General features: G+C 42.1%; 1 protein-coding gene across 9 annotated transcripts in view; it reads left to right on the top strand.

Annotated features, from left to right (window-relative positions):
- Positions 1-21,166, top strand: part of ACACA (acetyl-CoA carboxylase alpha) — a 140,991-nt gene that overhangs the window by 16,024 nt on the left and 103,801 nt on the right. For 8 of the 9 annotated variants that reach the window (XM_041126817.1, XM_041126820.1, XM_030028210.1 and 5 more), the window contains 15 exons: positions 8,333-8,465; positions 9,112-9,250; positions 9,483-9,592; positions 10,050-10,131; positions 11,272-11,370; positions 11,963-12,069; positions 12,821-12,931; positions 13,438-13,647; positions 14,193-14,363; positions 16,651-16,812; positions 17,108-17,271; positions 18,045-18,195; positions 18,727-18,830; positions 19,719-19,800; positions 20,985-21,130. In XM_041126817.1, coding sequence (XP_040982751.1) covers positions 8,333-8,465; positions 9,112-9,250; positions 9,483-9,592; positions 10,050-10,131; positions 11,272-11,370; positions 11,963-12,069; positions 12,821-12,931; positions 13,438-13,647; positions 14,193-14,363; positions 16,651-16,812; positions 17,108-17,271; positions 18,045-18,195; positions 18,727-18,830; positions 19,719-19,800; positions 20,985-21,130 — 1,971 coding nt within the window. Of the gene's footprint in view, positions 1-4,028; positions 4,902-8,332; positions 8,466-9,111; positions 9,251-9,482; positions 9,593-10,049; positions 10,132-11,271; positions 11,371-11,962; positions 12,070-12,820; positions 12,932-13,437; positions 13,648-14,192; positions 14,364-16,650; positions 16,813-17,107; positions 17,272-18,044; positions 18,196-18,726; positions 18,831-19,718; positions 19,801-20,984; positions 21,131-21,166 lie in introns of all 9 variants that reach the window. The other variant, XM_041126819.1, reaches the window with a different exon arrangement.

Raw genomic sequence — 21,166 nt, 5'->3', positions numbered from 1 at the left:
GTCTCCTACTTGCTAACTTATCTGGTATTTCTAACTGAAAAGATAACAAAGTATATTTTTGTCCCTATCAGAATACTTTAGGGCCTCTTCCTGTATTTTGCCAAATGCCCTCCCTTTTCACCCAGATTGGGACATGTGGCAAAGGCATTCAAAAACAAGTGCTTTTGCAGAATCCCCTCACAGCCTAGTGCTTGTATTTTCAGTGGCTGCAGGAGAAGCTGTCAATGAATGTAGGCTTGCAACAAATCTGGGAAAAGAGGAAGTATCATTAAACCTGTTGTAGGTAGGGAAAGCAAAGAATCTCCAGGCTAGGGAATAACTTGGATCTCTTGACTCTGTATCGTAACTTGTTTCTAAGACTAGTAGCTGAAATGGGCTTGCACCGTCTTTCTGTACAGGATTCTCTTATACTAGGCAAAACCTCTTTCAGTGATAAATTTTATGTAAAACTCCCTCACCAACCCCTTTAATTCTGGTTGTTAAAAAACTTGGATTCTCTCATTCATGCAGATAGATCTGTTCAACACTTGAACTTTGTCAAAAAGCACTGGCAGGCTCCTTGCTAAAGACTTCAATTCTGCTCTCTTCTCAGTTGCAGAACTGTCTTACTGTTGTTGTTATTAACTTTTATCTTGGTGGCAGGGCTTGACCTGGAGAGCATTAGGCTGTTGCTCCAGTAACATGTGAAATTTTGTACTTCATGAGGATGTAAAAGTAAAGATCTTTCAGTACTTTGTGATTTTAGGAACTGGAGTATGGATATCAATTTGATTTTAATTTGGCTGTTTATTTGGATTGACATTTAGATTTCCTGGGTATTTTTGAGGGGTGAAAATTTGGTGCCATTGATCTAAGTGGGAAGGGCATGATGGAGAAATGGGTTCTGAAAGATAAATTTGAAGGAAAAGGAAGGGGCGTGCAGCGTGCAGGAGGCTAGAGGTTTGTTGAGCATGAAAGTTATAAAGTTGAGCGCAGAATACCTTCGAAGGAACAGTCAGAGGGAATGGGGAATGTTGAAGAGCCTCAGGAGTGAAGTGGTTTTGATCATAGTACCTAAGAGGGTGTGATCCGGAGGAGCTCAGTGATCTTTAAATCATCAGGTTCCCCCCCATGATGACAGCTGTGATGTTACTTTGGAACTTGCAAGGAACACCAGTGATTTGGTGTGTGCATCTTGTGGGTATGGTCCAGTTTAAAATGCATACAGCATGGCAGATAAAAAGCCAGATACGTGGTTTAGGAAAAGAAAATACCTGACAAACAAGTGTCTCGGCACTTAAAATCTGCATACATTGCAGCTGTTGGTACTTGATTATTTGAGAGGAATCCTAGCAGCTCGTGCCAGTTTGGGCTCTGTAGTTTTGGAACCAAAGTTACTGCTTTAGGCTAAAGACCTGCCTTGATGGCTGTTCAAAATCTGTATTAGCATGGCAGTGAAGTTATTTAGCCAGGGAGTAGGGAGGGTGCTGGTTTTGTTTTTTATTCTGCATCCTTTGTTTAATTTCCTGAAATCCTTAGGCTCAATCCTTTGTCAGAGCTGAGTCGAGTTTCATTTTTTTTTTTTGATTTATAGGTTGAAGCACTGATTTCCGGCAGCATCTGTATTCAAGCCAACTGTTCTGTCTCTTTAAAATCGCAGGCAAAAACTGTCTTTGAATAAGTCCAGATTGCTGCCTCCCAGTGCCTATTACCCAAGACATAGTGAACCATTTACTCCAGCTGCAGAATTCTGCATGGCTTGCTGGACTACGTATATGCTTGCTCTTTCTCTCTGGCTTTTTGTGAAATAGGTTGCAAGGGCAGATCTAAAACCGGAGCAGATCTTACAGATGCTTCAACTGGCTTGAGTCTTATCACCAGATCAGATACATGTTCACATCAGTGTTTACATATTTACAAAACATAAAGCCCAAATTGATGATGAGAGCTGCCTTCTCTCCACACCCTTTACAGGCCAAATCCGGAGGAGGGGGGGAAATCCTTTCTCGGGGTGTGTGTGTGTGTGTGCGTGTGTGTATGTGCTGCAGTCTCCTTAAGGCTGCCTTTCAAACAAGCCAGCTAATGCATCACTGCCTTTGGAATAAACTGCTACGTCACTGATAGCACTTGGCATGTTACAGTGCTGGGATCAATGCAGGCTCCTAGCTGCGATGTGCGTCAGGTATGTGTCTGTAATGAATGCTTTTTTTCTTGGAGGCTAGAACAGAAGAGAACCGCGCAGGCTTTCCTTTTGTCTTAACAGCAGGCCTAGGGTCTAAAGAGGGGGATGGTTTTCATATGATGTTTGCCATTTGGGTTCTGAGCAGTATTCTGTTTAGGAAATGAGCTTTGTAGAGTGTGTGCGTGTTTGATGGTAAGTATTGTATCAGAACGACACATCCTTGTGTGGCATATTTTTGTAGGGATGTTGCAGCAGATCGTGTCCATTGATTTCATAGCAGTGAATTCAGCTGGTAGAAGGCACGATAAATAACTTAACCAATGCTGAAGCTGCTCCTCTACCATCAAGCTGTGTGTACATGTAGGATTTGTTTCCTTGCAGCTACAATGGTCAGAAACTGGTTGGATTGGGGGCTGGGGGTGGGTTTTTTTGGAGCACAGGCAAGTATTTGGGAAACTGTTCTCACAAAACCTGAAAAATAAAATTTCAGTTGTACTGTGTATAAATTTTAATCTCGAATCAGAATCAAACACTGAGGAAATCTAATGGAACCAGAGATTATGCAATTGTTTTATTTTGAAAATGATGGAATATACCATTTTCTACATGAAATACATATCCAGTAGAGTCTCTGAATGTCAATTGGGTTTTCCTGGTGTTATGTAGTGATGACCAGAAGAGAAAGTGACACAGATTTTATCAAGCGGAGTCTGTAGGTTCATGATTCTCTACCCTTAATGATGGCTTGTTTGGAACTGGTGAAATGGGTTTGTGGTAGCCTCCCTGCAGAGATGAAGGGAAGTAGGAGCCTGGAGAACCTGGGAGAGCAGACTTCCATGGCTGGAGTCATGCGTGCTGGGGTGTGGGAGGCAGGGTCCCCGAGTTCGCTTTGGCGGGCTGGGAGTGGGGATCTGTACCACACCTGGGTAAGTGGTGCGGCAGGAGGCCTCTCAAGATAGAGCCAGTGCTGGAAAATATTTCAAGACAAGTTGCTTTTTCTTACATACTTCTGTTTTAAAATGAATTAAATGGGAAATTTCTGGTGTACTTCACAGTTGGGTAGTTTGACTGGTTCTTCAAAGAGGAGACAAAGGCTGATGTGAGAGAGGCATTTAGTTATTAGGTAGATATATCATGTTGGGGGTTTTTTGTTCGTTTAAAGTCTGTTCTTTCCCTGGTATCTCTTGTCTCTGCTCTCTGGTGAAGATTTATTTCCACTGTGACTGCCGCCTTCACTGCCACAGTGTGTCGCTGTCCCCTTTACCCTCCTGCTGACAATGCTTGAAGAAATTGGATCTGCACAGAATTGTTTGCCTGCACTTTATCAGACACATGGCACTTGCTGTTGGTCGTGGCTCGTATCGCCTGTACTGTTTTTAGTTCCCTGTCTCCTGCAATGACCTCACCTTGCTCTTCAGGGCTCAAGGTTGCATCCTGTCATCATGTTAATGTGACACTTTTCCTCTGGGTACTTGTTCCTTTTTTTTTTTTTTTTTTTTTGAGTGATCCCCTTCTGGGTGATTGCACAGGGCTTTTGCTCAGACTCTTGGAATGTGTGTGCATCAAATAAAAGCTGTGCTTCCTGGATGTGGCTCTACACCAGGACAGACCCGAATGTTGTCTAATTTAAAAATGTAATCCAGTTGCTGTGTCTAGTTGCAGTCCAGGTTTGAACATCACTGTATTGCTGCGGTCATTGCCCTTGCTTATCCTTTCCCTACCCTGAAATTTGCAATTTATGTTTTTGCATGTGCTCAATACCGAGTAAACATTCTTCCTTTCTCCAGTGATGTTATTGGACCCTGCAGTACTGTAGCACTTTGCGTGTGAGGATATTTATTCTTATAGCATCATGTTCATTTTATAGGTGGAGAAACAGAGGCACAGAAAACTTAAGTGACTTGTCCAGGGTCTCCCAGCTTCCAAGCTGATGTCCAGTGCAATCTGTTGTCTCATGTCTGGATCACCACTGCGCTCTGTGTGCCTGTACAAACTGTGCTTCTGACTTTCTTCTCTGCAGCCCTGGAAATGCTTTCCTTGTCACCTCCCCACCCCTACTGAAAATCTGATATTAAATTCTACATGTTGATAGAATTCTTTGGGCAAATCGGCCCCTCTAGTTAGTTGCTCCTTTGCTCTCACAAAGCTAGCTGCTGAGGAGGTGCTCGCCTGCAGTTGTGCCGCCAGCGGTGCAGGGTTCCTCTGGATGCTGATGGAGCATGTGGGGAAGCTCTGCAGTCTGCGCTTCCTTGCGTGATCCCCTTTGTGGGGAGCACGAACTGGGGCCGACCATTGCTGCGAACAGCCACTGTGCATTGTGCGGGCTGCAGCGGCGGTGCTGTGTTAAGCCTGATTACGTAACCTGTAGATAATTTTCTCTCTTTCCTGATCAGCTGCTTTCCTCTGAATGCAGAAGAGGGAAGCTGCTACCCTCTCTGTGCATGCTGCGTCACAGAAGAGTGGCTGAGAGAGAGGAGGGGTGGAAAGCAAGGGACAAAGGTTAAAAGATTGAAGCAGTCTGGGAAGTGCCACTGCTTTAAGGAGAACCGCATGAGTGCAAGAGGCTCTTTGCAGCTTTCTCCTGCTGGGTTTTGAGCTGCAGTATTGAAAAAAAATAAAATAGCAGCAGCTACACTAGGCGAGTCATAAAGAAGCCTGAAATCTGTTAATTCCTTCACTGAGACAGCATGGAGGATTCTGCAGAACAGAGTCAGGAAATGAGATACCACATGCTGCAAAGGTAAGAATTACAGATATGATTGTCTCCTCATAGCAGCAGCCGTCTTGGACTGAGGCAGTTGGGCACTCTGTACTGGGAATGCATACTGATATTTTTCCACGTTAATTTTATCCTCTGAAACCTCACCAGTTACTGTGAGGTATCTGTGCATGCAGTCTGTAAGAAAGATGCTAGAATACATCTTAGTTGGGGAATCAGTGTTAAAAAAGTTTGAGATTCTGCACAACTACTAACCTCTGTAAACTCTGAGGGATAGATGAGCATTTTGAAAGTTCCTACGTAACAAAACACTGCAGTTGTAACCTGGTGATTAATAGGTATGACTGTTACTAACTCAGCATTTACTCTATTTTGTTTAGAGCTCACTGTTCTTTCTTCCTTGCTGCCCAACTTCTACCTCATCTTACCCTGCAAAAAAAAAAAATCTTTCCTGTTTTGATTATAATGTACAGCCTGTGGTTATTAGTAAATAAACTTAATGTTCTTGGTATGCTTACTGTCACAAATTAAACCGAACTATACTTGCTTATAAACAAGTGTTTGTGCATTTTTCTGGATGGTGAACCTGGTTTTGTTGACATTTTATCTGTAGCAGTATCTTTATGTGTGTACTAATTTCAACCTGGCAGGATAGTTCATATTCATACATGTTCACAGATTCTGACCCCAAGATTTTTATCTTTTTTCTATTTTTGTTGAGGCTGCTCTCAATAAACCTGCAATGAATAAACCTGTCTCACTTGTTGGACTGTGCTCCTTCCTTGCCATGGCATAGATTCTGACCCTCTTTAAATACACAAATTTAGAAGAAATTCAACCTTAACTATGCCTTTGCGCTTTTTCTTGCCTGTTGGCTCCTGTCCTTGAATTCCTGGGCTGAGATTATCACAGAGCAGTTTGTGAACTCGTGCTCATAGGGATGAGTTTTAAGTTGAATGACAATGTCTATCTCTGAAAGTGCAGCTCCCTGGAAGAAGGGAAAGTACACAGGGGAAGAACCTCTGCACACTTAACTTGTTTTTATGCCCTTCTCTGGATATCAGCTAGCAGCTCTTCTTTGAGACAAGTTACTAGACTGGATGTACTTTGGTCTGACCTAGTACAGCCATTTATATGTCCCAAAAGATCACTGGGAGATAGGCATCTGTTTTTTTAGCATGCTTTAAAATCACCCTTTTGATCTTGTTTTTCCTGTTATCTTTACTTCTCCCACTCTTGGCTTCATGGATTGCTTCAAAGTCTCTTTCACTGTGCTTAGACAGGGTAACTTAGAACAGCTTAACTTCCCAGTTAAGCTCAACATTTGCAAGACTATAACTTGAAGTTCTCCAGTTCTCCACCAGCATGGCCATTTGTCATGGGAATATCTCACATGTGCAAGAGAAAGACTGATGTGTTAACACAGAAGACAGGGTCTGAATTTCAAGTGCTGTAAATATGCTTACTTGCTATTCTGGAAATCCTCACAAAGTCAGCGTTGTGCCACAGTAGGATGTCACAGCCAAAGTGGATGGTGTGCGTGAAGGCGGAGAGGAAGGGAAGGGTCCACTCCATCCTATGTGTGGTAGATAAACACGTCTTTATGGTCAGATCTGGGTACTGATCTTGCCTTGCCTGAAAGATTGCCTTTCGTTCTAGTACAGTTCTTGATTGGTAATACCAGGATTTGGCATGTACCTTTTTGAACAGGTTGTGCTGGGTCAAGATCCTTTTTGTTCATGTGTACTGCAAGGCACAGCATAGTCTGTGTTAGCACCAAGATCGTTCATGGGAAAGATGGGTAAGAGAAGAATCTGGATTTAAACCAGATACTAGATACAGTTTGTTCAGGGCTTCTTTCATCAGCAAATTTTTTAGTCAAAATACTGGTTTGTGGTGTTACTGTGCTCCTGATGAAGTTAAGGAGGGTCTGCATTCCAGATTGGTAAATCTTTGTAGGCCATAACATATTTATGAGGGAACGTGAAGGGCAATCTGTGTGTTTCCTCTCAGGCTGTCCCCAAGCACCTCTAACAGCAGCTATTCAAGCCAGGATGCTCCAGACCTCACATGGGGCAGTGAACCTCACAGGTACAGCTCTCAGGCTACCCGACCTTGGTGGCTGTGTTTATAAAAGGAGACCTCTAGATGCTGTATGTGGTTTGGCTTGTCCTTGGGTTCGTTTTCCCTTCGTGCCCTCCCCCAGCAATTCCAGTTGCTTTCTGCTGCGTCTCATCCCATTTCCCAGTGGAGTTGCTCAATGGCAGCAGCACTTGGGCAGCTGATTAGGCTAGAGGTTGCTGATGGCTTTCCATGGCCGAAGGGCAGCCAGCGGGGCCCGTGTGGCTCCTGGGGACAGATGCTGCCAGTTACACGGCTGCTCCAATGGCACTGACCCCCTGGGTTGCTGTTGGGTCTTGCCAAAGCATTGAGTATTTTTTTTAAGTACCTTCCCAATATTCATCTCTCCTTCCTACAGAAAGGTTCTGTAATCCTACATGGTGGCAGGGGTAAGGACTTCAGTGTGTTTGTGGGAAAGGAACCCCTTAAGAAAAGTACACTATATAGAGTAAGAAAAATGGGTAAACTGTGGGGTGACCTGAGAGGTAAAGCTTCAGAGGGTTTAAAATAAAAAGTATCTTGTTACTTTCCCAGCCATGCTGTACTGTGGTAGACAGACAGTGTGAAGAGTAGGTCTTTGCTTTTCTATTGAGTTTCTTCTCACAATTTCAGCTTTGTAAATTTTAGCAAATCAAATCCTGCAGTGCTTGCAAAAGCAAAGGGTGGTTTATCCATGTGTTATTTCTGTGGAAGCTGAAGCATAAGAAAGGGAAGCAACTGTCCCATTCCCACAGGGAAAGACGGGGCAGAGCACCAAGCTGATCTTGTCAGACACAAAACTGTCTTTCACTATTTGCAGTAGAAGTACTGCGATTAATTTGTTCTCTAGCTCTCAGAACTTTTGAGGAAGATATCAAAGACTGGATGATGGAAAATTCTTGGAAAATTATTTTAAGTAGCCAGTCACAGAGTCTTTCATTTGCACCTGGAGATTTATTTGCTGTGGTTCCCCAGTAGGATTTCCTTATGGAGTCTCATCTTAGTGGCTTGTTTTACCGAAGCTGGAAAACATTGTTGTCGGTGGAGCATTGTTGTTCTGTGTTGGGCAGCAATATACACTGAACATATTTTTACCTATTTATATATTAGCATAACTGGAATTTCTCCAGATGACCTGGTCTTTGCAGAGAGATAACTGAAAGGTAGTTAAAAAACAGTCTCATCTCTGTAAAAGCTGAGGACTAGGCCGTGGTCTGGAGGCAAGGAGTGATTCTGCTTGTCTCTGTGGGGAATATTGTCAAGGGGAACTTTACAAATTATTCCCACATCTTCTGTTTGTGTACATCTGCACTGCCAAGTTGCTTTCTTCTGTCTCCCACAAATTTCCTTAGGCCCAGTATGTCTGGTTTACACCTTGTAAAGCAAGGCCGGGACAGGAAGAAAGTTGATGTGCAGCGGGATTTCACTGTGGCTTCTCCAGCAGAATTTGTTACTCGTTTTGGAGGGAATAAAGTTATTGAAAAGGTAAGTTACTGACCTTCTTGACTTTAGCGTATTGCATTTTGTTCCCTTCTCTTGAGCTATGACTTCTATGACTTTTCTCTATATAAGGCTGTATATTGCAGATATCAAAATATTAATATTCCTGAACTTGAAAGTTGTACTTCTGCCTGTAATCCTTGTGTTTCCATTTTATTTTAGATGTGATAAATAAACATCCCATTGTTTTAGCTTAGTGTGACAGGAAAAAAAAATATCTGAGTGAGCTATAGCACTTCTGCTGATACAGAAGTATTTATAGACACATATAACAAAAGTAGACTGGAAAAAACACTAAGAAATGTATTTAAAAATACACAATCACTTAATGGATGAGGTCTCTTCCTTTCAGGTATTGAAAGTTTTAGCCACTCGTTATGCCTATTCTCATGTGTCCTGCTCTCTAATCCAAACAAAGCATAACACATTAAAATCTTTATGGTTGAGCAAGAGCCGTTTTCTAAATTGACTGATGGACCATTAAATGTTCTTGCTGAATTGAACGCTGGCTAACAAAACTGCACAGACCCAAAATTGGACGAAGAGTCTGCAGAGAAAAAACTGTTTTCATTATTGTTTAGTATTTTGTGCTATTTAGACTCTGTTTCATCCCTGCTTCTAATATACTCAGGTCCTGATAGCAAATAATGGCATTGCAGCAGTGAAATGCATGAGATCCATCCGGCGCTGGTCCTATGAGATGTTTCGAAATGAGCGGGCAATCAGATTTGTTGTCATGGTGACTCCTGAGGATCTGAAAGCAAATGCAGGTGAGTTGTAAAGACTAGCGAAGGTGCACAGCCTTCTCCTTGCACAGACCTGTGTGGCCACAAGGATGCAAGTAGTTGAATGTATGTCTACTGCATCATGTAGCATTCTGTCAAGCAACACATTTTTCTGGGAGGAGATTAACTACTTCTAGTCCTGCAGATTTAGGGAGTTTTAGGCCAAGTACCGTTTATTAGATTTGCAATCTAAATGAGACCTTCTTTGTGTTTGCAGAGTATATTAAAATGGCAGATCACTATGTCCCAGTTCCAGGAGGACCTAACAACAACAACTATGCAAATGTGGAACTCATTCTTGATATTGCTAAGCGGATTCCAGTGCAGGTGAGAAGTGTCAAAGAGTTTTCAAAACAGGAGGTAACACTAAGCAATCTTCTCTCCTTCGATAAGTTCTGTCTGGGGAAAAAGACAGGTCAAAGAAGTTGAAATTATAAACCTATACTAGCACCAAAAGGCCATGCATATTACAATGCAGTGGATTTCCCAGTGTGAGTATCTGTAGGAGGTAGAAGGTTCCCTTCACCCTTCCACTTCCCTACACTTAGTTCCTCTTCAGCAGCTTGCTGCAGCAGCCTCCTTTGACTTGTCTACAAGATGCAAGATGCTAGCCCTTTAAACTAAGCATACTGTGTAGTTCAGGAGGCTGGTCTGGCTTATGAATGTTATGAGGCTGTTTTCAATGAGGAAAAGAAAGACTTGAAGTATCTGCATGCTTTCTATCTCTGCTCGCTTGCTTGTTTTACTAAAACAAAGAGTGATTTATGTTATTTTTCTTCTGCAGGCTGTATGGGCTGGCTGGGGCCATGCATCCGAGAACCCTAAACTACCAGAACTTCTCCACAAAAATGGGATTGCTTTCATGGGTGAGGATATATATTTCTAACCTAATGTCTAGTCCTTATTTTAAGATGGGTAGGTTTAGTGAGATAGAAAATCCTGAGTCTAAAAGAGAGTCATGAGGTATGGTTTACAAGTGCAAGACTGATGATGTGTTCTTTATGGTAGTCAGAGTAACAGACTATGCTGTCTAACGGTGTAGTCTGTTTCCAGTCATCGAGGTTAATGAAACTAGATAAGGTTTGGACACATGCTGGGAAATAGTTCCTGTATGGGAGAAGTGGCAAGTTCTCCAACGTATCTTTGAATATTGTGAGATACAAAATCAGAAAAGATTCCTGTTAAAGCAGATTGTTTCAAAAGCTGGTTAGCAGCGTAGTTAACCAAGTGCTGGAGATGTTTGATGTAGTAAGCCTCATCTCCTGAACCACATGGATCTGAATATTGGATAAGGTTTTGGACACGTGTGTGTTTAAAACTAAAGATGGACTTGTGATAAAAGTCATGGTCTGAACCTAGCCTGGGGTTAGTTGTATCGTGTTCTGACTTCTAGCAGATCTTTTTATCTGTAGTGTGTTGAGCCATAACTGTGGAAATACTTTGGACCTTTGAAGAGGAGTGGATTTAAAAGCTGTATTTTAGTTCCAGTTTACATCTCTTACCAATCATACACTCCCATGGAAACCACATTTCAAGTGAAATCAGGGCACTGAATTATTATTCCAGTAGCATGTGATATGCACACCTAAGTACCAGTACAGTTACTAGTATCTACCATCCCTTTGAGAGCAAACCCAGCTTGAGGACACATGGGCAGAGAGTGGTGCTTGCAAGCTGAGTGTGCCAAGACTTCTTTAACAGGATGGGCACTTAACAAGCTACTATGATGTGTCTGTGGTTGCACTGCTGTAGTTTCAATTGCCTTTTCCTCCTTCTTGGTCAAAAGTACTCTAGTCTGTTTGCTTTTAGTTTCCTGGCTGATATAGCTAATGCTCTCTGTTTCCATTCAGAAATGTTGATTCATACCAGTCGAGATGTGGCATGCAGCAACCCTGCTAAGAGTGTTTATTTATCCCTCTTACATGGAACCTAAATAAGACTTCTGGACATTTCCCTAATGTCTGATATCTCGTGTCTCTCTCATGCATTGTTTTTGCTCTTTGCAGGTCCTCCAAGCCAAGCAATGTGGGCCTTAGGAGATAAAATTGCTTCTTCAATAGTGGCTCAGACTGCTGGCATTCCAACTCTTCCTTGGAGTGGCAGTGGTAAGGAAATTGCCCTGTGTTTATCAAGATCATTCTGATCTTTTTTTCTTCAACACATCTAATCTTTAAGAAGTGTCTGTGCCCAAAAAGGTGTTCCGAGAGATGTTCCATCTATTTAGGCTTTCAAATTTGTATTATCTGAGGCTTAGACATAGTGACTACTATATATATGGATATGTCAGGCAAAATTTACGTGTTGTGTAACATGCTGTTAGTCTAACAGTACAGCTGTAATATCTGGTATTTCTGCAGTCTCTACTTTTCTAGCATATAGCTTGTAGTTTTGGGGCACACAGCCAATACTGTGCTTCCATGGAAGCTCTCTGCAGTTTCAAATGACTGTAAATAACCTGTTTCTCAGAATTGCAGAAGGTAGATGAAGGAGAATATAATTTGTTGGATGAAAAGATCTGCTCCCCAGAAAGTAGAAATGTCTGTTTACATGCTGCATTCTCTCTTTTTTAAATGCTTCCAGACGAGTTCCTTGTGAAACTATGACTGCTGTTTGTCTCACCAGTGTCTGACGTGTGAGTTCACACTGAGCCTTGCAGCAGAATGAGCTAAGAATAAGAAGATAATGCTTATGTTTCAGGTCTTCGAGTGGACTGGCAGGAAAATGATCTTCAGAAGCGTATCTTGAATGTTCCTCGGGAACTATATGAAAAAGGCTACGTGAAAGATGCAGATGATGGACTGCGGGTAGGTGGCTAGTATTTTGGAGGTATTTGAGGTCTTGCTGCATGCACACCTGGACAGAGCCAGAGGTTTAATTTATTTTTAATGGGAGTACAGACTAGAACTAGGCTCTCAGCCTCACAGAACTGAGTCTTGGAAATAGGAAAGTCATCTTTCACATATCGTCTTTGGGCCCAGCCTGCAGAATTAAGTGAGAATTAGGAAAAAGAGACAAAATATGGGACCAAAGTTGTATTTCATTAAGGGGTCTCTTGTTGTTTTTCTTCAATGCAGGAAGAAGGTGCTTTTAATAAAGACCTGTGACCTCACACTTGATTTCATCTTTTGTTAAGTTTCTCTCTGTGGAAGATTTCTAGAATAAGAAATATTCCTGGCACAATACAGGATTTGGGAGTTTTCCTTTGTGAAGAGAGGGGGTGGAGTATACGATTTTTCCCAGCTTAATGATTTTCTGTATTCTACAAAAGCTTTTCTGTGAGTTTGTAAATTTAATGGCATGAAGCACTGACAAAAGATTTTGTGATCACTTTGAGAGGCTAGAGTTCTCTGTAGTCACAAAATCACTGCTAATTTTTGCAGCTACAGGCAACCTCTCAAACTGGAATATTTGGTTTCTATCCCATTCATGTTTTGGTTGCTAAATAGAGTCAGACATGGAAGGTTGAACACAAACCAACAGGGAGATAATGATCTTTTCAGCTTGATTCTGCTACCTTTTTGTACTTATCCATGTTTTTCTGCCCGTCTTGATCAGGCTGCTGAGGAGGTTGGCTACCCTGTCATGATCAAGGCTTCTGAAGGAGGAGGAGGAAAAGGAATTAGGAAAGTTAACAATGCAGATGACTTCCCCAACCTATTTAGACAGGTAACTTCTCCCACTGATTTGTGCTGTCTTGTTCTAAATGTTCAGATTGGGCGATTCTGAGATCACTGCATAAGAAATGTTAAAGAACTGAAAAAGACTGCATTATGGATCAGAGCCTGTTTAGCTACTTTGAATCATGAGTTCCTGCTTTCTTTGCTCTGTATGTTGGTAGGATTTCAACATATCTGCATATCCAATACAGTTGTCAAGTGCCCAAACATCATAGGAGATGCTGAATAAATCCAAGTAATGGAGGGCATCTGCAGTGTAACTCAAAAATGTTGAGGGACATGAGCCTTCTTTAGTTTATGGGTGATTTAGGAAAGCTGAGAGGAATGGAAACGGCACTGTAGTTATGTACAAGTGAACACAGGGTATTTTCAGCCTCAAGTGGCCTGGGGAAAATACGGATGTTCCTTGCTTGAAAAGTTAACTTGGGATGATTGTGACTAAGACAGGTGTTTACAAAAAATGATCTGCCTATTTATATGCTGTTTCTGCTATAGGTTCAAGCTGAAGTCCCAGGCTCTCCAATCTTTGTAATGAGACTAGCCAAACAGTCCCGCCACTTGGAGGTGCAGATCCTGGCAGATCAGTATGGCAATGCCATCTCTCTCTTTGGCCGGGATTGCTCCGTGCAGCGCAGGCACCAGAAGATTATTGAGGAAGCACCTGCTTCTATTGCGACTTCGGTGGTGTTTGAGCACATGGAACAGGTGAGAGTGGCTCTGCAAGTTCTCTTTTCCTTGTGAGACTCCAGAAACAGGCAGGACTTTTTTTTTTGACATTGCCAAGAGTTTTGCATTGTTGAATCTTTTAAAGGAGCAATACAGGGTTGCATGTCTTAAACTGCTTGGTGTGGGCAACCACGCACATGTCCAAAACTGAGTCCACCATGTCCTGACAAACAGCTGTAGAGCTCCCTTCAAAAATGCATGCACCCCAAAAATAGAAGGGAAGTTCGTTTTTAATGTATATTGTCATATTAAAAGCAATCTGCAGGAGTTGTATGAATTGTCTAATGCTGAGTATTATAAATATTTGCTTCAAACTCTGCCTTCTGTAAATTGTAAATGAAATAAGCTGGAAATCAAAACTCCTGTGCCACGTGCTTTTCTTTGAGCAATTCTCAGGCCTGTTACAAGCTTTTGCATGTTTCAGAATGCCAGCAAAAGTCTGAAGTGGGTGGGGTGGATGAACAGAGCATAGGTAACTGAGCATGGTGCCTGGAAATCAAATACTCTTTTTTCCTGTATCCTAGTGTGCGGTGAAGCTTGCCAAAATGGTGGGATATGTGAGTGCGGGTACTGTGGAATACTTGTACAGCCAGGATGGCAGTTTCTACTTTCTGGAGTTGAATCCCCGCCTGCAAGTGGAGCACCCCTGCACAGAGATGGTAGCTGATGTTAATCTTCCGGCAGCGCAGCTCCAGGTGAGTCAGGTGCCCAGGCCCTGTGCTCCTGGAGGCTTTACGAAGTCCTCAAGCTGTGGTATGCTGGAGGCCTGAGCATGAAAAACCTGTTCTGCTGAAGCCTTAGTAAACCAGGGGGGCGGACTCTTGTCTGAGTCACAGCCAGGATTCTGTGTTAAAACTGGATCACATACTGACATTATGCAGATGACTAGATCTTGGTACTGATAGAGGAGAGAATATAAAGAAAGTATTAGAGAGTTCTACCAAATATGGCTTATATCCTCATGTGCAGATAGGTGATATATGACTCCTCTACGTTTCCTCCTCAACAAAAGTAACCAAGAACTCAAAGGCCCGTTTTGGTACTTTCTCAGCTTGGGATTTATCTTCTGTGGCTGGAGCAAAGCTTCATTCAGTATTCCAAAATATATATGCATTCCTTCTGTTATGACTGTTCCACTAAGTTATAGCTCTACCATTTGGCTCTGTCTGATTTGGAAAGCAAAGAGAGGTTATTTTCTAGTTGTTTCTCCTGGACTGCTCAGGTGGACCTTCAGTTAAAAGGAGTGTGAAGGGAAGCAGTAGAGGAATAAAACATAGAGGTAGGAAAACTGATTTAAGGAAAGATTGTGTGTAAAAAAAAAAAGCCTGTCTTAACAAGCTTTAGCCATGAGTCGTTCAACTTTTAAGCTCTGAAATTATTTTGTGAAACAAGTTGGCTTCTGAGGCTAGCAGTGCGATCAAATGCTGTGCCAGTTTTGAGCAGTGCATCGCCCACTCTGCCTCCAAGGGACAACAGCCTCTTCCCAGAGTTTCTAATGACAAAAGGAGGGGAAAAAGAACAGACAAATGGATTTTTCATCTTTCAGCAAGTTCAGCAGTTGTTTGAAGTTCAGGAAAGTGACTTGGGTCTAAAAAATTAAAAAATTTTGATGAGCAGTTCCTGACTTCCAGAGCAATTGTTTCCACCTCTCTAAGCCCCTTGCTCATCGCACCTCTCCTCCTGGCTGAGGTCCTTGCTCTTTAGCCTTTCTACAAACAGGATTTGTACCTAATAATTAGGTATTTGAATAGATGTGGCAAAGTGACCAAGAATTTGTCTTGATTATTGCTTTTTCAAGGGGAAGTCATGACAGTGAGTGACAGTTACAGCTTACATGAACCAGTAGGCTTTTTGTTGTGCTGATCTCCAAAGTAATGAGGGAATCCTTCACAGATCCTGTAGAAAGCATTTATTGCATATGCCGTGGCTCACCTGTCCCTTGTGCGTCCCCACTGAACTCCCTGTGTGCTGCCATGCCATCTCCCTCTTCTCAGCCCTCATCTTTTCCACCAGTGGATGAATGCCTCAGTCCTCTTTCCCTCTTCTCTGTCTTACATCACATTAGGAGCTCTAGGTGCTTTTCTACTTCCATTTCTTAGCCTTCCCATTCTTACTCTCTTGCTTTCTTTCTAGTTTCTTTCTTCTCCCTCCGGTTTGCGTTTTGAAGTTTATTGGATAGATGGTAGAGGAAACAAACAGTTGAACTGTAATGTCTTGTAGGCTCCTTAGGAGCAGGATCGTCTTCATTTTGTGAGAAGGCTGTTTGGCTTTGGTCTGAGCCTTCTCTCAGCAGGTGATTCCAGTAGCTCTATGTCTGTATTTGCCAGGCATTGAGAGTTTTGTAACTGGTCAGATGGTTTCCTCATTGTTTGGGCACTGTTCTTCATATTGCTGATGCTAGTTACAATTTCACAGAATGGCGCATTGATATTGTAACCAGTTTGGTCCTTCGTCTGTTGGTGTCTGGCTAATAGACATCTGAAATTAAAAAAAAATCCCAGCTAATGAACAGAACAAATAGGACTTTACTCCGTAAGGATACAGCCAGCAGCCAGTTCTGTAGGTTACCCTTACTGCAGTTTGTAATTGCAAAATTCCACAGTTTCCTACAACCAATCAGGGGCCTTCTGTCTCACTGGGACCTTAGTGTATTTTTAACAGGCCTAATGCATGCCCATCCTCAGCTGACCTAGCAGTGGCCAGCTTTCTCTGGAGCCTTTTAATCAGTCAATGGAAAATACTGGCTGAAGGGCTTAAGGTGGATATTACACTGAGCTCAGCTGTCCTGAGAAGTACGAATGTTCCAAGACATGTCCATGGAGAAGGCTCACATCAGAAAATAGACATGCATATTTGCTATACTAGAACTGCAGCATCAGCTTCTACAGAGAATTTGTAGAATTAATTCTTCAAGGAATAGGTACTCTCTGTGAGGAGAGAAACTTATTCAGTGGTTTCTATTTTTAATTTCCCCCCCCGCAGATTGCCATGGGGATTCCCCTCCACAGGATCAAGGATATCCGAGTGATGTATGGTGTTTCTCCATGGGGAGATGCATCTATTGATTTTGAGAATTCAGCCCATGTCCCCTGTCCACGTGGCCATGTCATCGCTGCACGTATCACCAGTGAGAATCCTGATGAGGTGAGTATTTTAAATTCTGTAGTTACTGGTCACACTCTGATAACTGTAGGCTCTACACCTAGGTTCAATCCCTGCTGCTGAAAATTTTGGCAACAAATTTAAAAGATTATTCCCTTTATCTCATTTAGCTGTTGGTTCTGTAGACTCTGGTTAGACACAGCCTGAACTTATTTGTGTATATATCATGTTGCAGCACAAAGAGGTGCTCTAGCCTTCAGAACTCTAATTACTTCCCTAATTCTGGATTATTTACTTTTTCTTTAGGATGTACAGCAATGTCTGTCTGTCTTTACAGGGATTTAAGCCCAGTTCTGGTACAGTTCAGGAACTGAATTTCCGCAGCAATAAGAATGTCTGGGGCTATTTCAGTGTTGCTGCTGCAGGAGGGCTTCATGAATTTGCCGATTCTCAATTTGGTCACTGCTTCTCTTGGGGAGAAAATCGTGAAGAAGCCATCTCGTAAGTAGTCAGAAAAGTGGTAGAACCTTGGAAACTGCTTGGTTTTGTCCTCTTTGGTCCAAAGTGCCATGGATAAAACAAGACTCCTTACTTCTAGGAGTTTTAAGAGAAGTTTGCCTCTCTTTACCTTGTTTTCCACATCATGGTCAGGCTTCTCATCCTGTCCTGCTTTGCAATTCCAATGTGTTGCACCTATATTTCTACACTTTTTGCTTACTTCTCTTTTTTTTTTTCCCTTTCTGTTTCATTCCTGCCTCGTATATGATATAGTTACCATTTTGTTGAAGTCCCTCTTTGAAAGCATTCAGGTGGAAGGCTACTAACAGGAAAAACATTGATAACTTGTTATGCTAATGCCTTATAATGTTTATAAACCATTGAGTGTCCTTTTGTGGTGTGGAACATTAAAGCATCTGGTCATAAGACAGGACTGTCTGACCTGTCATCCATGGTGTTTTTCATCCAGAGCTTTTCCTCTGTTCCATTCTGGGTGGGATGGAGACCACGTCTGTCTGTCTTATGTATACTTCTGACATGTGGTAGGTGCCTAGATGATGATAACAGTGGGAACTCCTGATCTCATAGCTGGTGCTGCTCTTGTTCACACCAGCTTCATTCATTCCCAAGCACGTCATATAGGATCTTGCTCCACTGCACATGCTCTTCTGCTATTACCTTCAGACGTTTTTTTCCCAACAGCTCATGGGGAGCTATCTAGAGTTACCACATTACTGTTAGTATGGGATAGGTAATAGGATTCTTTTCTCTTTCAGAAACATGGTAGTGGCTTTGAAGGAGCTGTCCATCCGAGGGGATTTCCGAACCACTGTTGAGTACTTGATTAAACTGTTGGAAACAGAAAGCTTCCAGCAGAACCGCATTGACACTGGCTGGTTGGATCGGCTTATTGCGGAGAAAGTTCAGGTGCAGCTGCTTGCTTTACAGGACTACAGATTGGAGTGAGGAGGGGAAGGGAGTGGGGAGACAAGCCTGGTGCATGCTGGTTGCAAGAGGACAAGGATTTAGGAATGGTTAACTTCCACTTACCACTTTATTCATAAACATTTTCACTGGCCTTAGTTCTTTATTTATATCAAAATCCCAGGTCATCCCTGTCAGGGAAAGGTGGTCTTAAAGTTGGCCAGAAAAGCATCTTGGTGTATGTGTGAATTAAGGCTAGTATTTTGGGTTGCATTTTGGGACAGATGGTAGTGGAAATGTAGGTGGAGCTTCAAGGTTTGATCCAGGAAGAAAAAAAATGTGGTTTTCTTTTAAGGAGTTATGGAGGTAACTGCTTCTACAGAGTGTTTGCATGGATGCTACACCAACTTAATTTTTAAGAGAGGTTGGCTGTGAACCAAAGATAAAGCTGAGACTGTTGATTCTTCAAGTGGGTGTCCAGAATGCACTGAAGATAATGGAGATGCAGCTATGTTATGTACCCTTTCTTTCTAGGCTGAAAGGCCTGATACCATACTGGGAGTGGTGTGTGGAGCTCTGCATGTGGCTGATGTGAGCTTCCGAAACAGTGTCTCAAACTTCCTGCACTCTTTAGAAAGGTAAAATTGCAAGCTGATCTGGTAGACAGCTGATAAGCAGATAGTAATTAGTTTTGATTTACAAGTTTTGTTCAAGTACAGTCCAGTCCAGAAACGCACAGAGCTTGTTATCTGCTGACTGTTCTCTGGCCCCAGGAAGCTGTTTATCTACTGGCCTAAGAAAACTGGCAGATATCTGTGCATCTCCCCAAAGTATCCCCTGCTGTTTGCACAGATTGGTTTGGTTTCTGGCAGTTTTGGCAGAAGGTCCAAGAAGTGGCTCAGAAATGTGGAGTTCTTTCTCTGTGAGCTACTAGGGCAACATTAGGGAGTCTTGAATCACCAAGTACTGTCTTCCTCTTGTTTTGAGGATTGATTTAATTTTCCAGATTTGAGATAATATTCCAAATTAACTGTTTCCCACTAGTACTTAGAAAACCCTCTCTGCTTCTGCAGGCACTGTAGGAAAACTAGTCATAACACTCCATCAGGCTAAACCTGATGTGATCCAGGCAGGTCTGCTCTTAACAGAGTTTTTCCCCTCAGTGTCCTGTTGGTGAGTCCATAGATAAACAGAGCTGCAGGGGGAAAAGCTGCTTTATCCCTATGTTAAGTCATGCTACATGTTCCGTAATTCAGGCTGTGATGTTCCTTTTGCAGACTCTTCTTTAAGGCAAAAGTGGGTGAATAGAAAGGAGAGTAAAGCTGGTCTGTGTGGCTAGAGAGAGATGGGCTGGCTTTGTCAAACTGTTATGTGTCTTTCCTAAGAAGAGGCAGTTTAAAAGCCTTCTCCCATCTCTCAGCTGGTGTTCTCCAAATTCTTGCATGCATCTTTGAACGTGCTTGGGCCCCTGATAGCCATTTAGTGGCTTCTGGAAGACTAGTTTTGTTTTGTACTTCTCTTTCAAGGGGCCAAGTCCTGCCTGCTCATACTCTGCTAAACACTGTGGATGTGGAACTCATCTATGAAGGACGGAAATATGTGCTGAAGGTATGATGTCCAGTGTGGAAACCTATCCTCTTGTCACTTTTAATTGGAAATGTCTGTTTGTGTGCTGCTCTGGCTTAATCTTTGTAATATGTGTACTTATTGGAATAAAATCTGTGCAGGGTTTATTTTCTTTGCTTTATTGGGGTTACGAAATCAGTACTATCTCCCTTATGGTAATATCCTATCACATCTTTCCATTGCAATATCTCTGTGTATCTCTAAACATTTTAACCTTTCGGAGTCAAAAAATGCTCTGCCTAGGGTGAAGCATACTTTGTTATAGGCAAACACTACTGCGTGTTGGTTGACCAAAACTTTCAACTGATGTTTCTGAATATATAGATCTACTCTGCTGGGTGTTTGAGCCCAGTTTCATCAGCATGACAGTATTTGTAGCATTTTTTCCCTTTAGTGTTGCTTTTTCTTTGCTGTGTGCAAAAAACAATGTTAGAAATACTGTTTAAAGGTTGCGAAACCAAACATACAAAAGTTAGGAAATATTAGACTTAAGATTGCCTGTGCAATCTTAATCAGCTTCCTCAGGCAAATTTAGTATGGTGAAGTTTTTAATGACTTGATCACATACTGTTTTTTGCAGCTAGAAGTATTTTGCTCCCCTGCACCTCCATGATTTTACCTTGGCACCCCTTTGATGAGAAGTAGAGAGGCACTGAACAGCAGCTAAAGTATGCTTTAGGTGATTTACCCAGCTTCAGATAGGAACTTAGTGGCAGAGACTGATGGAATCCCTTTTTCCAGGAAGAGCTTTAGCTGATTTCTCTGTGAGACAATCTCTCTTTTTTTATTTTTCAAGTTATGTCATTCATTATGCAATTTTAGTACACGACTGTGACTTGTATGTAGATCGGGGTGAAGAAATGGTATATGATTGCCTAATCAAACCTGTACAATTAATGCATAAGTGTGAGAGGATTAAATCAAGATTCATGGACAGCATTAGTTCTGGCATCCTCTTGACTGCTAAATGCTTTGCTTTGTGATCCCAAATTTTTTTACTTTTTTTTTTTTTTTCCATCTAGCATGAGAACAAATAGCTCTGTTCCCCTTCTTTAATTCCCACTGTTGCAGTGCTTGGAAAACTGTGTATGTTGTGGCAACCAAGGCATTATCAATGAATGCTGTGTTTATTTCATGTGATACATACCATTCTTGTGGATTTGCAGGTGACCCGACAGTCTCCCAATTCTTATGTGGTCATCATGAACAGCTCATGTGTGGAAGTTGATGTGCACCGACTGAGTGATGGAGGACTGCTCCTATCTTATGATGGTAGCAGCTATACTACCTACATGAAAGAAGAGGTGGACAGGTAGCAACCTGTAAAGATTAATGTTTAACATTTATA

This window comes from Aquila chrysaetos, chromosome 10 (genome assembly GCF_900496995.4).
Source record: "Aquila chrysaetos chrysaetos chromosome 10, bAquChr1.4, whole genome shotgun sequence".
NCBI lineage: Eukaryota > Metazoa > Chordata > Aves > Accipitriformes > Accipitridae > Aquila > Aquila chrysaetos.
The sequence above is the reverse complement of the archived record's forward strand: the minus strand, read 5'-3'. Positions and strand labels throughout refer to the sequence as shown.